General features: G+C 39.6%; 1 protein-coding gene across 2 annotated transcripts in view; it reads right to left on the bottom strand.

Moving 5' to 3' along the window:
* Positions 1-21066, bottom strand: part of VPS53 (VPS53 subunit of GARP complex) — a 152341-nt gene that overhangs the window by 10244 nt on the left and 121031 nt on the right. For both annotated transcript variants that reach the window (XM_063111603.1, XM_063111604.1), the window contains exons 18-19: positions 13013-13161; positions 8876-8945 (exon numbers count right to left, since the gene is read on the bottom strand). In XM_063111603.1, the coding sequence (XP_062967673.1) occupies positions 8876-8945; positions 13013-13161 (219 nt within the window). The remainder of the gene's footprint in view (positions 1-8875; positions 8946-13012; positions 13162-21066) is intronic.

Below are 21066 nucleotides of genomic sequence, written 5' to 3'. Positions count from 1 at the left end.
GGGCACAGAGGGAAGGGAATGGCAGGGTGGGGTCTAAGGGCGGCTTCAGCAATAACTCTAACGATTTACATAAAAAAGATCTAAAGCAAATGTGGGAACATGTTACAGATTTTACTGAGCTGAGTGGTGATCTGGTGTTCCTTACATTATTTTCTATATTTTTATTAACCGGAAATATTTTTTTTTTGAAGACTGGCAAGGATTCAACTTTGTCTTCCATGTAGCAAAAGTTGAGAGCCTTGTCAAAATCAAAGCCATGTCTTAGCATTTATTTGTTGGTAGGAAAAAAAATTAATGATTATAGTTTAAAACATATGGGGATACTTCCTAGTTTTCCTACTTCCCAGAGATATATTATATTGCATATATAATTGTACAGTCTTACATGACCGGAAGAGTTTTGAGTGAACCAGACATAATTCTCTAGTGTCCCCCATATCTAGGGAGATATGACACTTTCATTCGCTGGCCAGTCACAATAAAATTCTGTCTTTACCAGACAGCTGAAGAGATGAAAACCATGGTTTCAGGTTTTACATAAAGCAGTGCAGTCAGAAAATGCAGGAACTAGTCTGAAAGATTTAGCAGCTGTCTGTGGGAAATGGAGATAAAAGGTTCCATTTATCATGAAAATCTGCTGGTTTTCATCTTTGAAAATAGCTAACAGTTCATCCCCCTTAGGCAAGAGGCACTAGGTAAGAGGTGGCCATTGTCAAATTCATTTGCACCTCAGAGGTATTTTTGGGGTGGTGAGACTGGCTGATGTTGTTAATGAGCTACTGGGGTACAAGGTTGGCCAGCATGCTATGCCTGTGATCATTCATCACCCAGCGACGGAAACCTTTGAGGGGAACCCTTTACTTCTTTAAAGAGCCTCCTACAATTCTTGGACACCAGAGCTATCAGTAGTGATAAAAAATCTTGAGTAGGTAAGACTCCCAGAAGGAAAAGACCCATACATGCCCTGCAAAGTTCTTCAGTGAGGTGGCAGAGAAGGGACAGTTCACAATATCAAGAATAGATGGACCAAGGTGAAATATGCCCTGTTTCTTTTCTCTCTTTTTAAAAATTTAGGTATAACTTTCATACAGGAAAGCACACAAATACCTAATATCCAGCTCAATATACTTTTACATATGTATTCCCCCTGTTGCCTGACTGAAGCTAGACTCCTAGGACATTTCATGCATTCTAGAGGCTCCTTCACACTCTCTTCCAGTCAGTGATCTTCCTTCCTTCCCAACAAAGATAACCACTCCTCTGTATCACTGTAGATCAGTCGACTGCTCATAAACCTGCCATGAATGTTTGCGGACATGACTTTTGGTGATCATAAGCCCTCACTTCTCTAGGGTGGAATCTGTGCAAGAGCAGAATTGCTGGAACATGGGGGAGGCATATGTTCAACTGCTGTAGAGACTGCCAGTTTTCCAAGGTGGTTGTGCCAATTTCCATTACTACCAGTATATAGGAAAGTTCCAGTTGCTCCATATCCTCACTGCCACTTGGTATTGTCACTTTTTAATTTTAGTCATTCTGATATCATTGTGATTTTAATTTACATTTCCCTGATGATTAATATGCTTATTGGCTTTTTGGTTGTCCTTTTTATGAAGTGCCTATTCAAGTCTTTTGTCATTTTTCTATTAGTTGTTAATCTTTTTCTAATTGATTTATTAGAGGTTTTAAAAAAATATATTTAGAATATGAATACTTTGTAAGTTACATGTATTGCAATTGTTGTCTCCTACTCTGTGGCTTACCTCTTAACTTTCTTAATGGTGTCTTTTGATGAAAAGAAGTTCTTAATTTTAAGTACTCCAAATAACAAATCTGTTCTTTTATGATTGGTACTTTAATGTTTAGTTTAAGAAACCTTTGCCTAACCCAAGGTCATAAAGATATTCTCGTATGTTATCTTCTAGAAGGTTTATTGTTTTGCCTTTTACTCTTAAATGCTATAATCCACCTGATTTTTTAAAAAATTGAGGCATAATTCATATACCATAAAATTCTACCTTTTAAAGTGTACAATTCAGTGTTTTTATTTTTTTATTTTCATTTTTATTTTTATTTTTTTTAAAGATGACCAGTAAGGGGATCTTAACCCTTGGCTTGGTGTTGTCAGCACCACACTCAGCCAGTGAGCGAACTGGCCATCCTTATATAGGATCCAAACCCATGGCCTTCGTGTTATCAGCACCACACTCTCCCGAGTGAGCCATGGGCCGGCCCACAATTCAGTGTTTTTAAAAAAGTATATTTGCAAGGTTGTGCAACCATCACCATATGTAGTTCCAGAACATTTCATCACCCCGGAAAGAAATCCTGTATCCATTAGCAGTCACTCCCCATGTGTTCCTCTCCATTTACGCTTGCCAACCATTAATCTACTTTCTGTTTTATGGATTTGCCTATTCTGGACATTTTATATAAGTGGATTTATACAATACGTGGCCTTTTGTGTCTGACTTCTTTCACTTAATATAATGTTTCCACTCATGTTGTAGAATGAATAAGTATTTTATTCCTTTTAAGGGCTGAATAATATTCCATCATAATGGATATACTACATTTTGTTTATCCTTTCATCAGTTGATGGATATTTGAGCTGTTTCTACCTTTGGCTTTAAACATTTGTGTACAAGTTTTTAGATAAACATATTTTTTCAATTCTTTTGGGTATATACATATGAGTGGAATTGCTGAGTCATATGGTAACTCTAAGTTTAACTTTTTGAGAAGCTGCCAAACTGTTTTCCAAAATGTTTGTACCATTTTACATTTCCAGTAGCAATGTATGAGGGTTCCAATTTCACCAAATACTCACTGGAACTGATTTTTGTATATCGTGCATGGAAAAGGTCAAGATTAATTTTCTTCTGATATGGATATCCAATTACCCAGCACTATTTACTTGAAAAGACCATTCCTTCCAAACTGAATTGTGCCACTTTTGCCATAAGTCAAGTAGCTATATATGTGTGAATCTATGTCTAAACTCAAGTCTGTTCTGCTACCTATTTGTCCCTGGTGCCAATACCACACTGTCCTAATTACCATAGCATTAAAATAAGTCTTGATATCCCAAGGTCCCCCAACTCTTTTCTTTTTCAAGATTATTTTAGCTGTTCTTGGTATTTTTGTATTTTCATCTATCTTTTAGAATTAGCTTATCAATTTACACACACATCCCTGCTGGCATTTTGATTGGGATTGTACTGTACCTGCAGATTAATTTTGGAAGAATTTACATCTTTTTAATATTGAGTCTTTTAACTAACGAACAAGAGCTATCCTGCCATTTTAAAGGTCTTCTTTAATGTCTCTTAATATTGCATAGTATTCTGTGTAGAAGATGCATATTTTTTGATAGATTTAGTTTCCTGCTGCTACTGTAAATGGTTTTACTCAAAAGTTTTCATTTTTAAATTGTTGCTGGTACATTAAAATGGATTTTTGATACTGACCTTATATCTAGCAACCTTGCTAAATTTATATTCTAATAGTCTTTCAGATACTGTTTACAATCACATTCTCTGTGAAAAATGATAGTTTTGTTTATTCCTTTCTAATCTGTATACCTTTTGTTTCCTTTAGAAATTTTTTATTTTATTTTTTGCCTTTTTGTCCTAGCTAGGACTTCAAGGGCAATATGGAACAGAAATGCTGATAGTAAACACTCTTGTCTTATTATAATCTTAAGAGAAAAGCTTTCCATATTCGGCCATTAAGCATGATGTTTATTGTAATTTTTTTCACTAATTGATTCATTTACTTCACATGCTTGTTTAGTGCCAGTTGCTCTTCCCATCTCCAGGTCCCTCATGAGCCTGCTGGTGGTTGTAAATTCCTCTGGAATGTGGCTATGCCTGTCTCCTAGCTGTATGTAGCACAAAGGGAAGACCCTTTTGACAGAGTGACAGGAGAGGCTTGGAGCTCTCAGTGGGAAGGGTGGCCTCACAGAAATCAAGATGGGTCAGAGCTTAATGAGACAGAGAAAACTCAGTGGTTGGGTAGATAAGAGATTCAAAAATCTTTTTAGGAAGAAAAAAGTACTGTGCAAAAGGGGGAAAGCTCTGTTATCTGGGCAGAAGGACATATAACACACACAAAAAAGAAAAAAAGCTTCAGCTTTTCTGAACATAAGTTCTGCAATCAGAAAATGTAGAAGGAAACTAGTTTAATTTCAGTTTTGTATCAATTCCTAAAATAAAATTTTATTTTGGATTACACATGAATGGATATGTGTGGGAGAGGAACACTACTTTTTTTTTTTTTTAATCTTGTTCTTACGGAGAATTTCAAACATATACAAAGTAAAGAGAATGGTGTAGTGAATCCTTAGGCATCCACTAACCAGCTTCAACAACCAAAAACATTCTGTCACTCTCATTTCATCTATGCCTCTAATCCAGGGGCACTCAAGTGGGGGTAATTTTGCCCAACCCCCTCTTCCCCGGGACATCTGGCAATGTTTAGAGACATTTTTGGCTGTGACAACTGAGAGGGTATTACTGGCATCTAGTGGGTAGAGGTAGATGCTGCTTAACAACCTATAAGGCACAGGATAGTCCCCATAACAAAGGATTCTCCAGCCCAATATATTAATACTGTAAGGGTTGAGAAATCCTGTTGTAATCATTTCCTACTTGCTCAATTTTTTTGAGGTAAAATTTACATACATTGAAATGTACAATTCTTAACTGTATAGTTTTGACAAATGGACATACCCATATAATCTCTACCTTCTCATAAGTTTTTGTATATGCCCTTTATCATATTCAACAATTTCCCTTCTATTTCTAGTTTGCTAAGGTTAAAAAATTTTTTAATTATTATTAATGGGCATTAAATTTTATCAATCCATTTTTTTTAAGACTGCTTAAAAATACCCTGACACTTTTAGGGGATTTTCCTAGAAGAACTCTGCCTGAGAATAACCATCCTACTTTCTCATTTTTCTAACCCCCATGATATACATACTACTAGATTTTCTTTTTCCTTCTTTGTGGTATTTGAGCTTTAAAAAAATCTAAAATTTGCTTTAAACATTTTTTTTTTAGATGGTTTTGAATCATGTGAGTTTAAAAGTCAGTATTGTCAAAATGTGGGATATACATACATTGTGATATATTCAGCCTCAAAAAGGAAGAAAACTCTGACATACGCTACAACACGGATGAACCATTAAGACATTATGCTAAGTGAAATAAGCCAGACACAAAAGGACAAATACTGTAAATTCCACTTATATGAGGTTCCTACAGTAGTCAAATCCATAGAGACAAGACAGTAGAATAGTGGTTAACAGGAGCTGGGTGGAGGAGGAAATGGGAGTTGCCACTGAGTTGTACACTTAAAAAAATGGTTAAAACTGTAATTTTTATGTTAAGTATATTTTACCACAATCTAAAAAAAGTCAGTATGGTATATAAAGATAATACAAAAGAAAATAAATTCATAGACATGCAATATATTGCTCAAAGTATTTTATTTTATTTTTTTGGCAGCTGGCTGATACAGGGATCTGAACTCTTGACCTTGGTGTTATAACAACTGCACTCTAACCAACTGAGCTAACCAGCCAGCATGCTCAAAGTATTTTAAACTCCACAATATGGTAGCTCTAGAAGGGGCTTTTGAGAGTGCTGGTTCAGTGCTCTTATTTTAACATGAGGATACTGAGCACGGAGCAAGAAAGCAACCAACTGTTCATGACCACAGGGACCATAAACAGCAGAATGGGGACTAGATCCCAAGTCTCCTTTTCCCTACACCAGAGTAAGTTTGGGCTAATGAATTCCATTTCTACCATGTGCTCAATCACAGACAACCACAGCCATAAGACTAATTAATGACCTTGCAAATCCCACAAGAGTCTCTGAAAATCACAAACTAGCAAGAAGCATTACAAATACCGGTATGGTTCAGTTCTGAGTGCCCTTGCAATTGCTAAAGAGCACTCTGGGGTCCAAAGATAAATAACTCCCATTACATAGTAATCAAGAAGAAAATAAAGAGCAGGAAAATGTCTTCTTCCCCATTTTCAGTGTAAATACGAGGGTACTTCAAAAAGTTCATGGAAAAATGGAATTAAAAGCTAATACAAATCCTTCCATAAACTTTTTGAAGAGCCCTCCTATTAAAGCATAACCTAAATTAGTATCTAGCACCTTTGTAGCAAAGCAGACACTGCTGAGATTAAGCTAAATCTTAGCTTTGAATTTCACAGCTTTTGTTAAAACTTGAATTACAGCCACTTCATGATTTGAGGCAAAATCTGTTTCAGTCTATGAATATCTCTTTGTTACCCTCTTGATTCCTATGGTTCTGCTGCTTGAGTGAACATGCCTACAGCTACATGACTGCTTGAGTTTCAAAGCCCTGATACTCAGAGCAAGTATGCACCCAGCTAAACCTGAACTTCACATGGGAATCCACACTGCCTTATAATTCCCACCCATACCCTCCCCCAGGCTGGGCCTGTAAAGATGCACACTCTCCTATTACCCACTTGTATTTGCCTGGGGTCTGATAAAGTAAATCTCCAGTTCCAGGGGATGGTTTTCTCATCTATATCTCAAAACAGGCCAGATCGATTATTTTTCTGAAGATTCTGGCTGTGGGCCTGAGCTGATTATTCTAGTATTCTTTTAAAGAAGAAAAAATCTGAGGAAACTAGATATGATATTGGATTTATGTGACAAAATGAAAATATCATGGTTATCAGACACTAAATCAGTTAGCAAGGCCTGGGCAAAGCTGCAAAGTCATGAAAACATGTTGCTAATGAGTCAACTTTGTGTTCCAGTGGCTTCATCAAGTCTTAAGACAGAAGCACAGTAACTGAGAGCTCTAAAGTTTCTCCCAGATACACAGATCTTAATCACCCCACATCCTCTCTTATTACTCACAACAATGAGATGAACAAAATGAATTCCTAGTAACGTGCTAATGAAAGTGGAGACAACATGTTAGGGCATTATTCTGCTGTTTCCAACAGAGAGAATTAGTTCTGTACTTATGACATGCCAGGGTCAAGAATTTCAAAACCCTGAAATGCTACAGTCAGGCACAGCTGGCATCAGAATCCACACAATCTCCCAGGAAGTTTACTGTGAACACTTCTGACTGTGCCTAAAGTTGGTCAGTCAGACAGCCAGCAGCAAGAAATGACTAGATATTATGATGCAGGCTGTGCGCAGACAGATATTAGGGAAGATGGGAAATGAAAGCAGAAACAAAGTCATGTTCTTGGTTTTAAGAAGCTTAAAATTACTAAGAGCTGGCATTTATTGAGAGCTTACCATGTGCCAGACTTGTGCCAAGCACTTTATATGCACTACCTTGTTTAATCCTCCCAGCTACTCCATGGGATGGTCCTATGATTGTTCCTATTTTATAGACAAGGAAACCAAAAAGCTGGGAGGTGAAGTAACTAGTCTAAGGACAAACAATTGCTATGTTGTGGAGACAGGACTCAGCCTCATACCTCTATGATTCCAAAGCCCATGACCTTAATACTCACACCATACTGCCTTTTCACAAACTAGAAAGGCCACTCACTTACAAAAAGAAGAGAAAAACACATCGCACTTATCAGTTTCAAGAGATCTTGCTATTCACAGATATTACATATCCATCTTTGACTCTTCATGAGAGACCCATGATGCACTGCAGCACATGCTAATAACCCACCACCCCCCTGAGGTATGACTCTGACCAGCACAGCGGGATGCCGGTGGGAGGGCAAGTCCCTTAGGTAGGGGAGAGCTGAGCCACTCCCAAGGCGACTCATTTAGTGGAAAAGCGGGATTTATGGAAATGTCTTGAATTATCTTCTTAAAAATGTAGTTTGAGTTCTTTCAAATATAAAAAGTAACTGAAACATGTTTTTTAAATGTTGATAGGCAGAGGTCTACAGAGGATTTATTTGAATGAATATATGAGAATCATTTCTGACCAGCATATGAATAGTTTGCATCTAAGTGGGTGTTTTGAAAGAACTCGGGGCTGAATATTATTATTTATTTCTTCTTAAAGAAGCTTAAACTGCTCTCAGCTAAAATTGCTCAAATTTCAGATAGTGCAAATAGATTGTAGCTGAAAAGAGACAACTCTGCTGTAACATATAATTCATCAGTGCTGAGGTGATAACTATGAAGAGATGGCTTGAAGCACAGAATTCAAGTGAACAGAGTGGAGCTCATCAAGGAAGACTTCTTAGGTGAGGTGAACAGAGTTTCTCAGCACCAAAAAAACATGCCTTTCTTTGCTTGCTACTCTGCCCCAGGCACTGTGGGATCAGAATAATCAGAGCCTTTGCTGCTCATTCTGCCTGGACCAATTTTCTCCTAGTCCTCTCAGGACCTAGCTCTTGCAGAAGCCTTCTCTGACCATCTCATCTAAAGCCATTACGCCCTCATGCCCCAAATATACTCTCTTCAGCATACTTATCTTTGTTACCTTGTATATTATCTGTCTTCCCACCAGAATGTGAGGATCATGAAGGAGAGACCTTTTCTGTGTGGTATATACGCTGCACCTAGAACAATGCCTGGTACTTAGTAGGTGCTCAGCAAAAAAAAAAAAAAAAAAAAAATTTGTGGCTGGCCAGTATGGGGAACTGAACCTTTGACCTTGGTGTTAGAAGGCTGCAATCTAACCAACTGAGTTAACCTGCCAACCCCTTCAACAAACATCTTTAAAATAAATGGATAAATGAATGAAGAAAGCCACCAGGTCATCATACTGTCCTGAAACAGGGAAATCAGCAATTTTATTTCTCCAGAATAGACTTGTACTAGAAGGATATGTGTTTGATCTATGACAAAAGCTGTAAGACAAAGGGCCTATATTAAGTTCAACTCACCTGTTCTGCTCCCACCATGCTAATTGGCTTGCACTTGAAAAGGTGAGTGATGAATTTGGGAATAAAAGAGCTGTGGATAAAAAAGAAGTGACAAATTAGGCTTATTCACTCTTCAGTAAAGAACTGCAGAAACTTTTTTTTAAGGCCCCACCTTCTTCCATAAGAAACTTGTGAATCGAGGTAGACACTATTGTCACCACCAGCACCCATTGCCCTCTTTTTCCTTCCAACCAAAGCCCTGGTTTTGATTAGATATACATGGCCTTGGGATGCCGAGAAAAAGTGGATCCCATCCTAAACTACAGAGGTGAATTCTAACCAGTCTCAGCCAGTCAGAGCATGGCATTCCCTTGGTGACTGTTGTTGGTCTTGAGTAGAAACATGATCTAAGTTGGCCAGATCAGACTGCAGGGAAGGACTTTCATTTCAAGGCTGGGGCTAGGCTTCTCCTCTGGATTTAACATCTAGAGCTGCCATTTACCACCATTCTGAGGATAAAGCCAGCCCCAAGGACAGTAGGGTAAAGAACTGGGTCCTTAATGACATGATTGAACCACCAAATCATTCTCAGATCTGTCCTACTACCTCTGGACTTCCAGTTATGTGAAATAAAAAATTCACCTACTACTTAAGTCAGTTTGAGTCAGGGCTTTTATTACTGGTAGCTAAAAACATCCTAACAGATATAAGAGTGGAATATACATGAAGTAGTTATGGGTCATAAATGCAAAAACAGTAAATAATTGTGGAGGGAATAACTGTCAGATCAAGAAACAAAATACATGATCTTCCAAAAATTTACTGAAGACTGAAGGTAACCTGGACCAGGTGGACTGATGGTGCTGATTTGGGGGAAGGAAACACTGAAGTTGTAATAGGTTGGAGGGCTGACCAGGAGGAAAAAATTGCAGAGGCCTAAGTTGAGAAAGCTGGGTTATACAGGTGTAGAATGGAAGGTGCAGAAACTAGAAATGCCTGTGATGAAGGCAAGATCCAGAGTGAGCTGACCAGGAGGTGTCATAAGGGTCAACTACCAAGGTGGGGACGATGGAAATAAAGCAGGATTTGTGGATTTAGATCAAGGCACCTCTCTCCTCATTCTCCAAATGCTGCTCCCAGGCTGTGATCACCATCTTCTTCAATCTCTCTCTAACTTTTCCTATACACTCGGGCCCTCTCTAATACCTAATGACTTACTGGACCTCTTAATGGAATGACCACCAGCACCTCAAACCCAGCATACCCGACTCAGCCCCACCCTGGAATCTGGGTTCAATGGAATGGATCTCTTCTACCTCATCACCCAGGTCAGAAACTGGAAGTCACCCAAGACAATTCCCTCACCTTCAACCCCAAATACAGTCAGGTACCAACTATTCCCCTAAACTCCCATATCCGCCCCTCCTAACCATCCCCACTGCTACTGCCTTTAACGTTTCTCACTTGAACTCTTTCCATTGTTTCCTAACTGGTCTCCTTGCCTTCATCCTCATGCTTCCTAACCCACCAGCTGCCAAAGGCATTTATTTCAAGTGCAAATATGATCACGTCCTTCCCCTGACTAAAATTCTTGTAATGGCTACAGATAAGGCCTTCCTTGATTCTTGGTTCTCTGTCCTCCACCTCATCATGCTAAGCCCTGGCACTCTGTGCTTCAACCCAGTTGAAATGCTTGCAGATCACATGATTCTGTAGGCTGTTTAATGCTTCTCACTTTTGCTTACATTGCTCCTGGAATGCCCTTTCCTCAGGCCTTGCGAATAGGTACACACACACTTCTTGGACCTTGTTCAAGGATGTCTCTTCTATGAAGCTTTTCCTCCACCACCTCCATCATATTCTACAGAGAATCCACAGGCCTCTATCCTAACATCTAACCTATTTTATTACACTTGCTTGCTTCCATGTCTATTTCCCTTTACTTGACTGTTAAGCAAATGAAGATAGGGACTGTGTCTATTAAGCCAAAGCACTTAACTCTTTGTCTAGGACATAGGAGGTACTCAAATGAATGCATGTTGAGTAAATAAATGTTTTAATAATGGCTGCAGCTACAACTTTTTGAATGTCAGGTTAGTACCAGCACTTTACCAGGAAGTTTACATGTGACTTCTCATTTTATTCTCCCAACCACTATTAAGAGATTTGTCATTAATGAGTGGAGGGAGAATTAGCTTAGTGGATGAGAGAAGTCACTTGTGGTTCAAATTACAGTTTCAACCAGGGGTGATATTGATATCTAAACAGGAAAGGCTATTGTTGCTTCAGACACCAAATAAAGGCAGAAGGAAACATCTATGGCTTTGCATTGATGCAGGAGGAAAGGAACTTAGGGGACAGGAACTTAAAGTCCAAAGATCAGATTTAGGCCTGATGATCAGGAGGAAGTGCAAACAAGGGACTATTTGGAAGGGATTCTTCGGTGCTGTAAATGAGAGCCAAACAAGTAATGTGAGATTGAATTCATGACTAATCACAATTGTACACACAGTTTGTAACTAAAGTTACTTCACACTAGAGTAAGGTGTGGTTGTGCCCTGAAACAGGCTCTGTGTGCTAGTCTAGAGGGGGTGGAGTGGGGAAAATACAGAAACCAGACACAGGTCTTTGGGGGAGAAGTCCCAGCAATGTGGTGGGTAACTGCCAAGAGCTTCTTCAGGCCAACAGGGTGGTGATTGCTATTGCTCTTGGTTGGGGAAGGGTCTCTTCACAACCCCCACTTCTGAGGTTTCTATCTTAGGCTGGGATTTTACAAGGATGAGAGATGGGCATCAGTATGGGCTTAGTAATAAAATTAAAGGGCTCTGAGGGTTCTGAGAGAATGTGAGGCTGATGCTGGGACCAGCTAAGTCAATGGACACCTTATTTACTTTAACATAAACTCAATGAGACCCCTGTGTAACAACACTGGAGACTTTCAGTTACAGTAAATTTTTACAGAGACGCTGCTTCTACTAGTGATTATGGGGAGTGTCACAATGTGATTTATCAGCAATGCTTTTAACACACACTAATGAGCACCCAGAGAGTGAAGGGAATGTCAACTTCTGGTCCATCTGCCATACTGCAAACATTAATGCCTCCCTGGGGAGTCCACTCTATCCTTTCTTGACAAACTAGAAACTAAAGCTTATGCTACAAGCCACTCCATAATTGTTGGTCATTAGGGATTTATTTGTGAGGAAGAGGGAAAGCCCTACTTGAACACAAACTGGACGAGATTTCGGGAAGACAGAAACTTGGAGTCCTGAATTACTGTTTGGGATGTGGATGAGAATAACCCAAATACAGTAGCTTGGACTGGGCTGACCTTTCCTGAAGACCTTCCCTCAGAAGTTTGCCAAAATACTTATTTCATAATCGGTCAGAGGAGACACTGACCTTTTACACTGCCTGGTCTCATGAGAAATGGTGCTATATAGCCAGATGTTGATTGGCAAAGTACTGAACTACTTCACTGCTTCCAGACTTAAGCCAGGAATGGCCACACACAAGGAAGTGGCAGGAAGACATGCAGCTCAGTGCTCACTTCATCTACTTTGGCAATGGAGCTTCCTGACTTGCTCTTCCCACTATGTCCTATTAATTCAAAATAACAGGATCCGCCAACTTGTTTTTGTTTGCCTTGATGTGACGATGGTCGTATTGCTGTTACTATTATCTATGACTTTAAGCAGCAGATTTAGTTTTATTATTATGCTTCTTTTGGGTACAAATTAAAATTAATTTGCCTGCAGACACCAGAATGAGCCCCAGCTGGATGTGCAGATACCTGGATTGTGAGCATGCTGGGTGGTAAGTATTAAAATACCCCAGTTGAGTATGATACTTAATGGAGTCCATACATGATTGTATATTTGTCCAAACCCATAGGATGTATACTACCAAGAGTGAACCTTCATGTAAACTATAGACTTTGGGCGATAATGATGTCAGTGTAGGGCAGCAACTGCAACAATGGTCCTACTCTGATGGGGTATGTTATTCATGGTGAAGGCTGTGCATGAGTGGGGGCAGGGGATATATGGAAAATCTCTGCACCTTCTACTCAATTTTGTTGTGAAACTAAAACTGCTCTAAAAAATAAAGTCTATTAAAAAAACCAAAACTCAGTGGTGAGAATGCTCCAGGACTTACTTTGCAAATTTAATGCAGAACTGAGTGAAGTATTTCCGTGTGGAAGCCAGGTTGTCACGGATGATGGGGACATTCTGCTTAATGTGAAGAATGACGGAGGTGACGTAGGGGCTCTGGTCACCAACGTGTTCTACATTCTGCCACTGCATCTGAAACAGAGAAAGGACAGGACAAGGTTTTAGATGCTTTGCAGGAGAACCATGCCACCTGTTTTGGGGAAGAGACACGGTAGAGTGAAAATTAGGTCATAGCTTGGTCCCTCTTGTCTTGGGGAGTTTGCCTCACCCATTCTGTAGTGGCTGATCATGAATAAAAATAAGTATGCCCACCTTATCCTTGACAGTGAAGTGTAACCTGGGCACCTTTCCTTTTTCTGCCTTGTCCCTGTCATGCTCGAGACAGCCTCCCCTTCCCACCTCAGTGGCCGTCTTCAGGTAGCTGAATAAGGATCCTATTCTTTTGTTAACTGTTTCACCAGCAGGGGATTGTGGGAGAACAAGTGAGTGACATCTATTTCCAAGCAGACTGGTAACCTGGGAGATCAGGGGTGGCTGGGCTAAATGAAATGGAACCTGAAAGAGAATTAACTTACACCCTTCTCTCAAGTAAACTGGGAGTTTGGGATTCTTTAAAAAGGAAACTAGAAAAGACATGACATGTGGGATTTGCTACAAAATAATGTGGGATTGTAGGGAGTGGATGTGGGTGTAGATAAAACAAGATTAGTGAAGTTGGGTGATGGGTACATGGGGTTCATCATACTATGTACTTTTGTATATATTTGTAAAATTTTCATAATAAAACATTTAAAAAAGGTGTGCATGTAGAATCTTACCCTTCTAAAGCCTTGAGGATTATATTGGAATTTAAAGAGAAAGGAAAGGAGACCTGTGGCAAACACTAGGGGCATATCAGAGGGTAAGATGGTGACATGGGGAACAGGGCAGGAAAGAGGCACAGGGACTGTGTGGGTGACAGGCATAGGAGGAGACGAACATCACTGAAAGGGACTGATGTGGTCTCTGCCTAGGCTAAGAATAAAAATGAGAGACCTGCTGTAGCTCAAGCTCTAACAACCTGAGGGCATGCTCTGGAAAACATCTACAGTAAGTTGCCTGGACTTTTTGGAATAAGTGGCACTTAGCAGCAAGGGACCTGGAAAGCAGGAAGAAGCACTGCTGCAGTATCACTTCTCCCTTGGAGAACAGAGGCAGCGTCAGCTCCCAGCCTGCCCTGAAGCTGGCAGGAATGGGCACTCTAATCCCGAGAAGAGGGGAAACATGCTGGAGGAGTTCTGCTGAGTCAGCCTCTCACAATGGAGCTGGACTGTCTGTTAAAAAGATCCTAAGCCAAACACAAACCATATAATATGTTCATAGAAGGAGGTCAGTAGTTCTGAAGCCTTGATGTCTCTGGCAAGAAAACATTATTTTTATAGAGCTCTTGGGGAAAGGAAAAATTCAATACTGAGAGAACTTGTTTAAAAGAATCATATTGTACATGGATGATTCCCCAGCCCTGGGAAGCTCAAATGACTCTAAATTTTGTCCTAATGTTTCTTCAAATCAGCACATATTTGTATTCTAAAAGCTTTAGGTATGTGTAAGTACAGAACCATAGAAAGGCAGGAAGGGACTTCATCTTCATTTTACACATAAGAAAACCAAGTCACAGAGACATTAAGAGTTTTCTGCAAAGCTTCATAACAAGCTCCAGATAAAAGAAGGTGTCTAATTTTTTACTGGAAAAAAATAGAAACAAACAATGGAGACACAAGTGGAAAGGTCTAATATGAACTGATTTTATATTTTAAAGCTTTGGTTATGTGTAATGTTTTCCTCATTATCTTTTATCTTATTCAAGGGCCTTCTTTTTCCATCTGATTTTAAAGATTTGACCCACTCAAACAATGAGCATTCTAGGTGATTTTAAATGAGCTCATAGGGTGAGGCCAAAATTGACAGGTGCTCTAAAGTCTGTACTTCTGCTTCTTTCCCCATCTCTGCAGCAGACTTGGAGCACAATGCTCTGGCTAAACACAGCCAACTAACTGGGTAGGACTTGAGGCTCCAACCTCCAATCAGCATGAAGCTCTTCCATGGTAATGACTATTGCTTTCCAAGTTAGCAGCTTTGTATATTTCAAAATCTCCAAATAGTTTATAAACAATTATCTAAACATTATAGTTCTCTATCAACAGAAGACCATAAAGCAAGGTGGTGACATGCCCTGTCACTGATTACAAAGCAACTCTGAAGCAAAACAGGGCATGAGATGTGGGACTTCTTCATGTTAGTTAACTGGCTGGTTAGTTTGTATGTACATCATCTAACTCCTCTTGATAACCTGGGCCAAGTCAGTACATGTCCATATTTGGATTATATGTGAAAAGATCTGATTTGTTTTAACACTTTAGCCAGTTATAACACCATTGGTCAAGTTAAAAGAAGTATTAGTAAAAGTCAAGTGGATTCATTATTTTAAATTTATTTATTTATTTATTTTTGGCAACTGGCTGATTTGGGAATCCAAACCCTTGACCTTGGTATTATAACACCATGCTCTAACCAGCTGAACTAACTGGCCAGCCCATGATTTTAAATTTAAGTCATTTTAATGAAGTAAGAAAATAACAAGGAAATTTGTCACTGCTTTTACTATTTTAAACAAATGTGCAAAATACTCGGATAGTTAGCAGTGATTGTGTCCAGTCACTGCCTTACATGGCTGATGCTTGCCATCATCCACTCTGGATGACTCAAAGCTTGGGTTGTAACTTGAATTGCCCAAGGTACCTATGTTAGGATCTACCATGTGTAGGTCTCTTTGCCTGGCATTATACACACATCAGGTTCTCACAACAATCTCGTAGATGAGCAAACTCAAAAAGCTCAAAGAGATTAGGTAACCTGCCCAAAGTTACACAACTAGTAAATGATAAGAGTTGGGACAACCAGGTCTGTCTAAAGCCCAAGCACTATATACCAGGCTGCATGCTAAACTAAACAAACAAACAAACAAACAAACAAATAAATGAATAAATAAAAATACTTAACTGGGCTTTAGTTCAAGGTAAGCCCTGTTTCTCAAGGAGAAGGCTAATGAAATATACAGTGATCAGGCAAAGGTCTCTTTCAAAAAAGGAAACAAACAGTAGCTTGCACGGGAAGGATGAACATCATGAAAAGCCATCAGTAGAAATAAGACTTCAACTTTTCCAGGTAAACTTTGCATTTGACATTTAAAAGTTACCCCTCTACACTTAATGTTTTTCCTTTTGTGCTTTTTGTTTCGGGGGTGTGGTGTGTGGTTGAATACTAGATGGTGTTCAACTGCTAACACACACACACGGTTGTCCTTTGCCAGACTATAAATGTGAAAAACTGGAAAAAAATCTAAATAGCCATCAAAAGTGAATGAATTAAATAGATTTTAAGGGAAGCAGTAGATAATACTCATAGAACTTATGATGATTAAATCTGGAGTCAGCCAGTCTGAGTTCTAACACTGTGCAACCTTCTAAGTGGGTGACTTGGGCAATGTACCTAAGCTCTCTGAGCCTCAGTTTTCTCATCTATAAAATTGGGATGATGATAATATCTATAATCTGTTATTGAAAGATAGCGCACAGAATATTCTTAACATAGTGCCTCACACATATTAATTCCATGGTAAATGTTAACAGTTGTTATAATTTTAACACTAAATACCTTGTACTATGAAATACTATGCAATTACTAAAAATATTTTAGCTCTAGATTAAATGATACAGAAAATAAATAAAACTTGCTAAATGAGAAAAACAGGTTATAAAACAGTGTGTAAAGTATGAACTTATTTTTATTTTTAAATATATGTACATAAAAAGAAAGAAAGACGTATCCGTTAAGTGGAATTACGGGTGATCCAAATTTTCTTTTAAAAAAAGTCTATATTTCCTATAATGAAGGTGATTTGCTTTTATCAAAATACATTTTTGTCTGTGTGAAAAAAGAAAGATGTGTTTTGACTATAAGTGGAAAGTGAACTTGAGGATTTCTTAACCATGGCATTCTGTGGGCCTTCTGAAATAGATCTGCATTTTAATGACTTAGAAAAATGAGAACAGATTTGAGGACTGTTTTAGCCATTTCAAAATGTCTTTGGGGGATAGTAATGCAACCTGTTTAATTAGTATTTGTTCAAAATCCTGAAACCTAACAGAAATTACATACCAGACTTAAGGAAATTTAATTTGTTCAGTTTTTTCCATTTTTTCAAAAACTATCATTAATGGGCAAAAAGCTGTGTGTGCGATTTTAGACAGAGACTTAGATTCTTTTACCCTAGTGATGGGAGTAGCCCTAAGAAAAAGGACATAGTAAAGAGGAGATGAGGGGACCAACAGTCCCTTTTAAGGAAGGTGTAGATTTTTTAAAAAATCCTACTTATAAGGCCATAATCAGACACAAATTCTAAGAGTTTGCAGAATTTACATCTAAAAGACAGAGCTCTTCGTATTTCTACCAAAACACTACAAACCACTACCTTTTCATGAATCAGGAAACTTGGTTTTATTTTTGGCTTCACTAATATAAGCTATATGGTTTTGGACATCATATGAAAAATAAAAAACAAACATACCAGAAGGACATTTCATTCGTTTTCAGGGAAAAATATACATAGCAGAGAGGAATACTTGGGTTGGCTGCTTAACACATTTTCTCCTGTGTAGGAAAGTCATAGTGTCAGATCACAAAAGCTAAAGATGAATATCTAACACAATGATCATGAATGTTTGAGGAGCTCATAATCAATAAGCATGAATACTCGGGTGAACCTAGCACTACTGGGCACACATTGATTTATTAGTGTTAGGCAAGTTACTTAAGCTGATTTTGCCTTAGTTGCCACATTTGCCAAAAAGACATACTCTTAACTCTGTATGCGTGATGTGGTACAATCCTGCAGAGACAGAGACCTGACTTTGAAACCTGATTCTGCCACATGCTAGCTAAGAGATCTTGGAAAAGTGACTTGACTTCTCTGTGTTTCAGTTTCCTTGTCTGTGAAAGGGGGAAATAACAACTACTTCATAAGTTTATTGTTAAAATTAAATGACATAATACGTTTGGATGTCTGATTCCTGGTAAGTGCTTAATAAATGGTAACTTATCATCTCATGAAGCTTATCTAAGAAAATAATGTGATATGGAAAGGGAAAGTGGTCTGAAAGGTAATTCTGACATAATTTATCAGCAACACTACCATAATCTTAAAGTTACAGTTTCAGAGGGACCATTATGCTTTTATCATATTTTGCTTCCTCCAGTTGGATTTAAGGCTGCTCCTGCCTGTTTTCTACCCAGCTTTGCCCCTCTGTATTTTCCTTTCCTTGTCCAGCAGCAGGGCTCTTGCTCACACCCAGGGGAGCTAATAGCTGGGTGTGGGCATTCCCTAATTCTGACCTTTCTTCAATCAGTTCTAGAATGCCACTTTCTGAAATAAGAGGCCCTGCTATTAAGTACCATTGAAGAGCATCACATCATACTCAACAGAACCCTGTCATCTCCTAAAAAGATGTCCAAGTTTCTTGCTCTATGTCTACCAGCTCCACCCAGCTAAGTCTGTTCAGTACAGTTGTCTATGTCTGACTTTGTCACCATTCTTTGGTAAAATGGATATGTGTGGTCCTTTAGTTCTTCTTCCTGCCTTCTTTATCTTCAAAGTCGGTCAGGGAGTACGACTATAAAGGAAGTACTATGCTATCCTGCAGACATTCAAAAACTAGTAGGACACAGCCCTTAAGTTGTTCAAAGTTTAATAGGGAAGACAGATATAAAAATAATTGTATAACAAAGTACAGAAGTAGTATAGGTACTGTGGTGTCTTGAGGAAGAAAGAGGAAGGTTGAGTGAGATAGGAAATGATGACATTGCAAGAGACCCAGAATAGCCAAAACAATGTTGAAAAAGAACAAAGGTGGAGAACTCACACTTCTTATTTCAACGATTACTATGGAGCTGTAATAATCATGGTGCTGATAACACCAAGGTCAAGGGCTCAGATCCCCATATAGGCCAGCTGCCAAAAAAAAAAAAAAAAAAAAAGCTACAATAATCAAAATAGTGTGGTGTTGGCATAACAATAGACATAAAAATCAATGAAATAGAACTGAAAGTCCAGAAATAAACACATACATCTAGTTAACTGATTTTTGCCAAAGGTGTCAAGACCATCCAATGGGGAAAGAACAGTCTTTTAAACAAATGGCTCTGGGAAAGCTGGAGAACTGACAAACTACCTTACCTCACACCATACATAAAAGTTAAGTCTAAATGGATTGGAGGCCTAAATGTAAGAGCTAAAACTATAAAACTCTTAGAAGAAAACACAGAGTAAATCTTTGCAATTTTGGATTAGGCAGTGGTGTCAGATATGACACCAAAAGCACAAGCATGGAAAAAAAAAAAGGTAAAATAGACCTCAGTAAAATCAAATGACATTATCAAAAAAGTAAAAAGACAACCTGCAGAATGTGAGAAAATATTTGCAAATCACATATCTGATAAGGGGATTAGCATCCAGACTATAAAAATAACTTTCACAACTCAACAACAGAAAGACAAGCAACCCAATTTAAAAATGGACAAAAGAAAGACTTTCAAGAAAAAAAAAATGGGCAAAAGGCTTCCGATCAAAACAGTGGAATAGACGGTAGCCAGCCTCACTCTCTCCCACAAATCAACCAATTTACAACTATTAAAAAGCAATGACAGCCAAGCTGGGGCTGGTAGAGATCAGAGGAAGAGGAGGAGAGACCTATGGAGTGGATAAAGAGGGGAGAAGCCACGATGAGAGAAAGAAAGAACCGCTCCGCCCGTTTTGAGCCCTGGTGAGCACACGGAGCAGGAGGTGGCAAAAGCCGCAGCTTTGCCCTTCGGATGAAGTTGCTAGGAGGCAGCAGGGGAGAAGAGGGCCTTGGTGGCCCCCAGGCCAGCAAAACTACTAATAGGGTTCCCATGGACCCACATAGGAGTGAGAAGACACAACAACTGAAAAAAAGGATCCATTCAGAGGCTGGTGAGTCATTGCAAGGGACCGGCACATGGCCCGCCCCATGGGAAATGTTTGGTGTGTGGGTAGCAGGGGAGACAGACCCACTGGGAGAACACTGGGACATAGCATGGACAACTGATCTGCCCCGAAATCAGCACAGGACCACTCAGTGGAGACTAGCCAGGAATACAGAACTGAAGGGGGTGCAGTTTGCTAAAAAGACTCAGGCCCAGACTAGAGTTTCTATACAACCCAGGTGTACTAGATCTCCTGAGACCCAGAAGTACCTAAAAACTCAACCATTAAAACCCGAGCTGCACAGAAAGCCTTCCCCAGGGAATCAGCAGCAAAGCAACAATTTAGCTCAACCACAGAGCTCAAGTGCTGGTCCCCACAGGCAGTCCGCCCATTTTAGAAGTAAGCAAAGGACAAAAAATTAGTTCCAGTACAGAGTTTAAGAGATAGGAACAGCAAATAATCCAACACAGAACTGGAAGAAAAACAAAACACCCCCAGACCAGGGACAAAGTTTGATATAAACTAGTAGAGGTTTCACATCACCAAAGAACACCTATAATACCTAAAAGGACCGGAATTCCCCTGGGCTACCAAACCATGGAGGAGGCAGAGCTGGGGGCCTCAGCCATGTCCCCTGACACCCTCAACCAGCCCAGTGACAACCATCAAGTGGCCACAGGAAGTGCCCAAGCTCTCTGGAGCTGGGATGGTGGGGGGCCAAGGGCCATGGCCATGTTCCTTTGATACCAGCAACCAGTGCAGAAGTGCCCTGGGCTCTCCTGAGCTGCGGTGATCGGGGGCTGAGGGCCTCGGCCTTGCCCCTTAACATCTGCAACAAGCCCAGTGATGACCACCAAGCTGCCACAGGAAGTTCTCTGGGCTCTCCAGAGTTGGGATGGTGGGGGACCAAGGGCCTCAGCCACAACCCCCTGACACCTGCAACCAGCGCAGTGATGACCACCGAGCTGTCATAAGAAGTGCTCCAGGCTTCCGAGCTG

The sequence above is a fragment of the Cynocephalus volans genome, chromosome 10, assembly GCF_027409185.1.
Source record: "Cynocephalus volans isolate mCynVol1 chromosome 10, mCynVol1.pri, whole genome shotgun sequence".
Lineage (NCBI taxonomy): Eukaryota > Metazoa > Chordata > Mammalia > Dermoptera > Cynocephalidae > Cynocephalus > Cynocephalus volans.
This window is presented reverse-complemented; position numbering and strand designations above follow the sequence as displayed.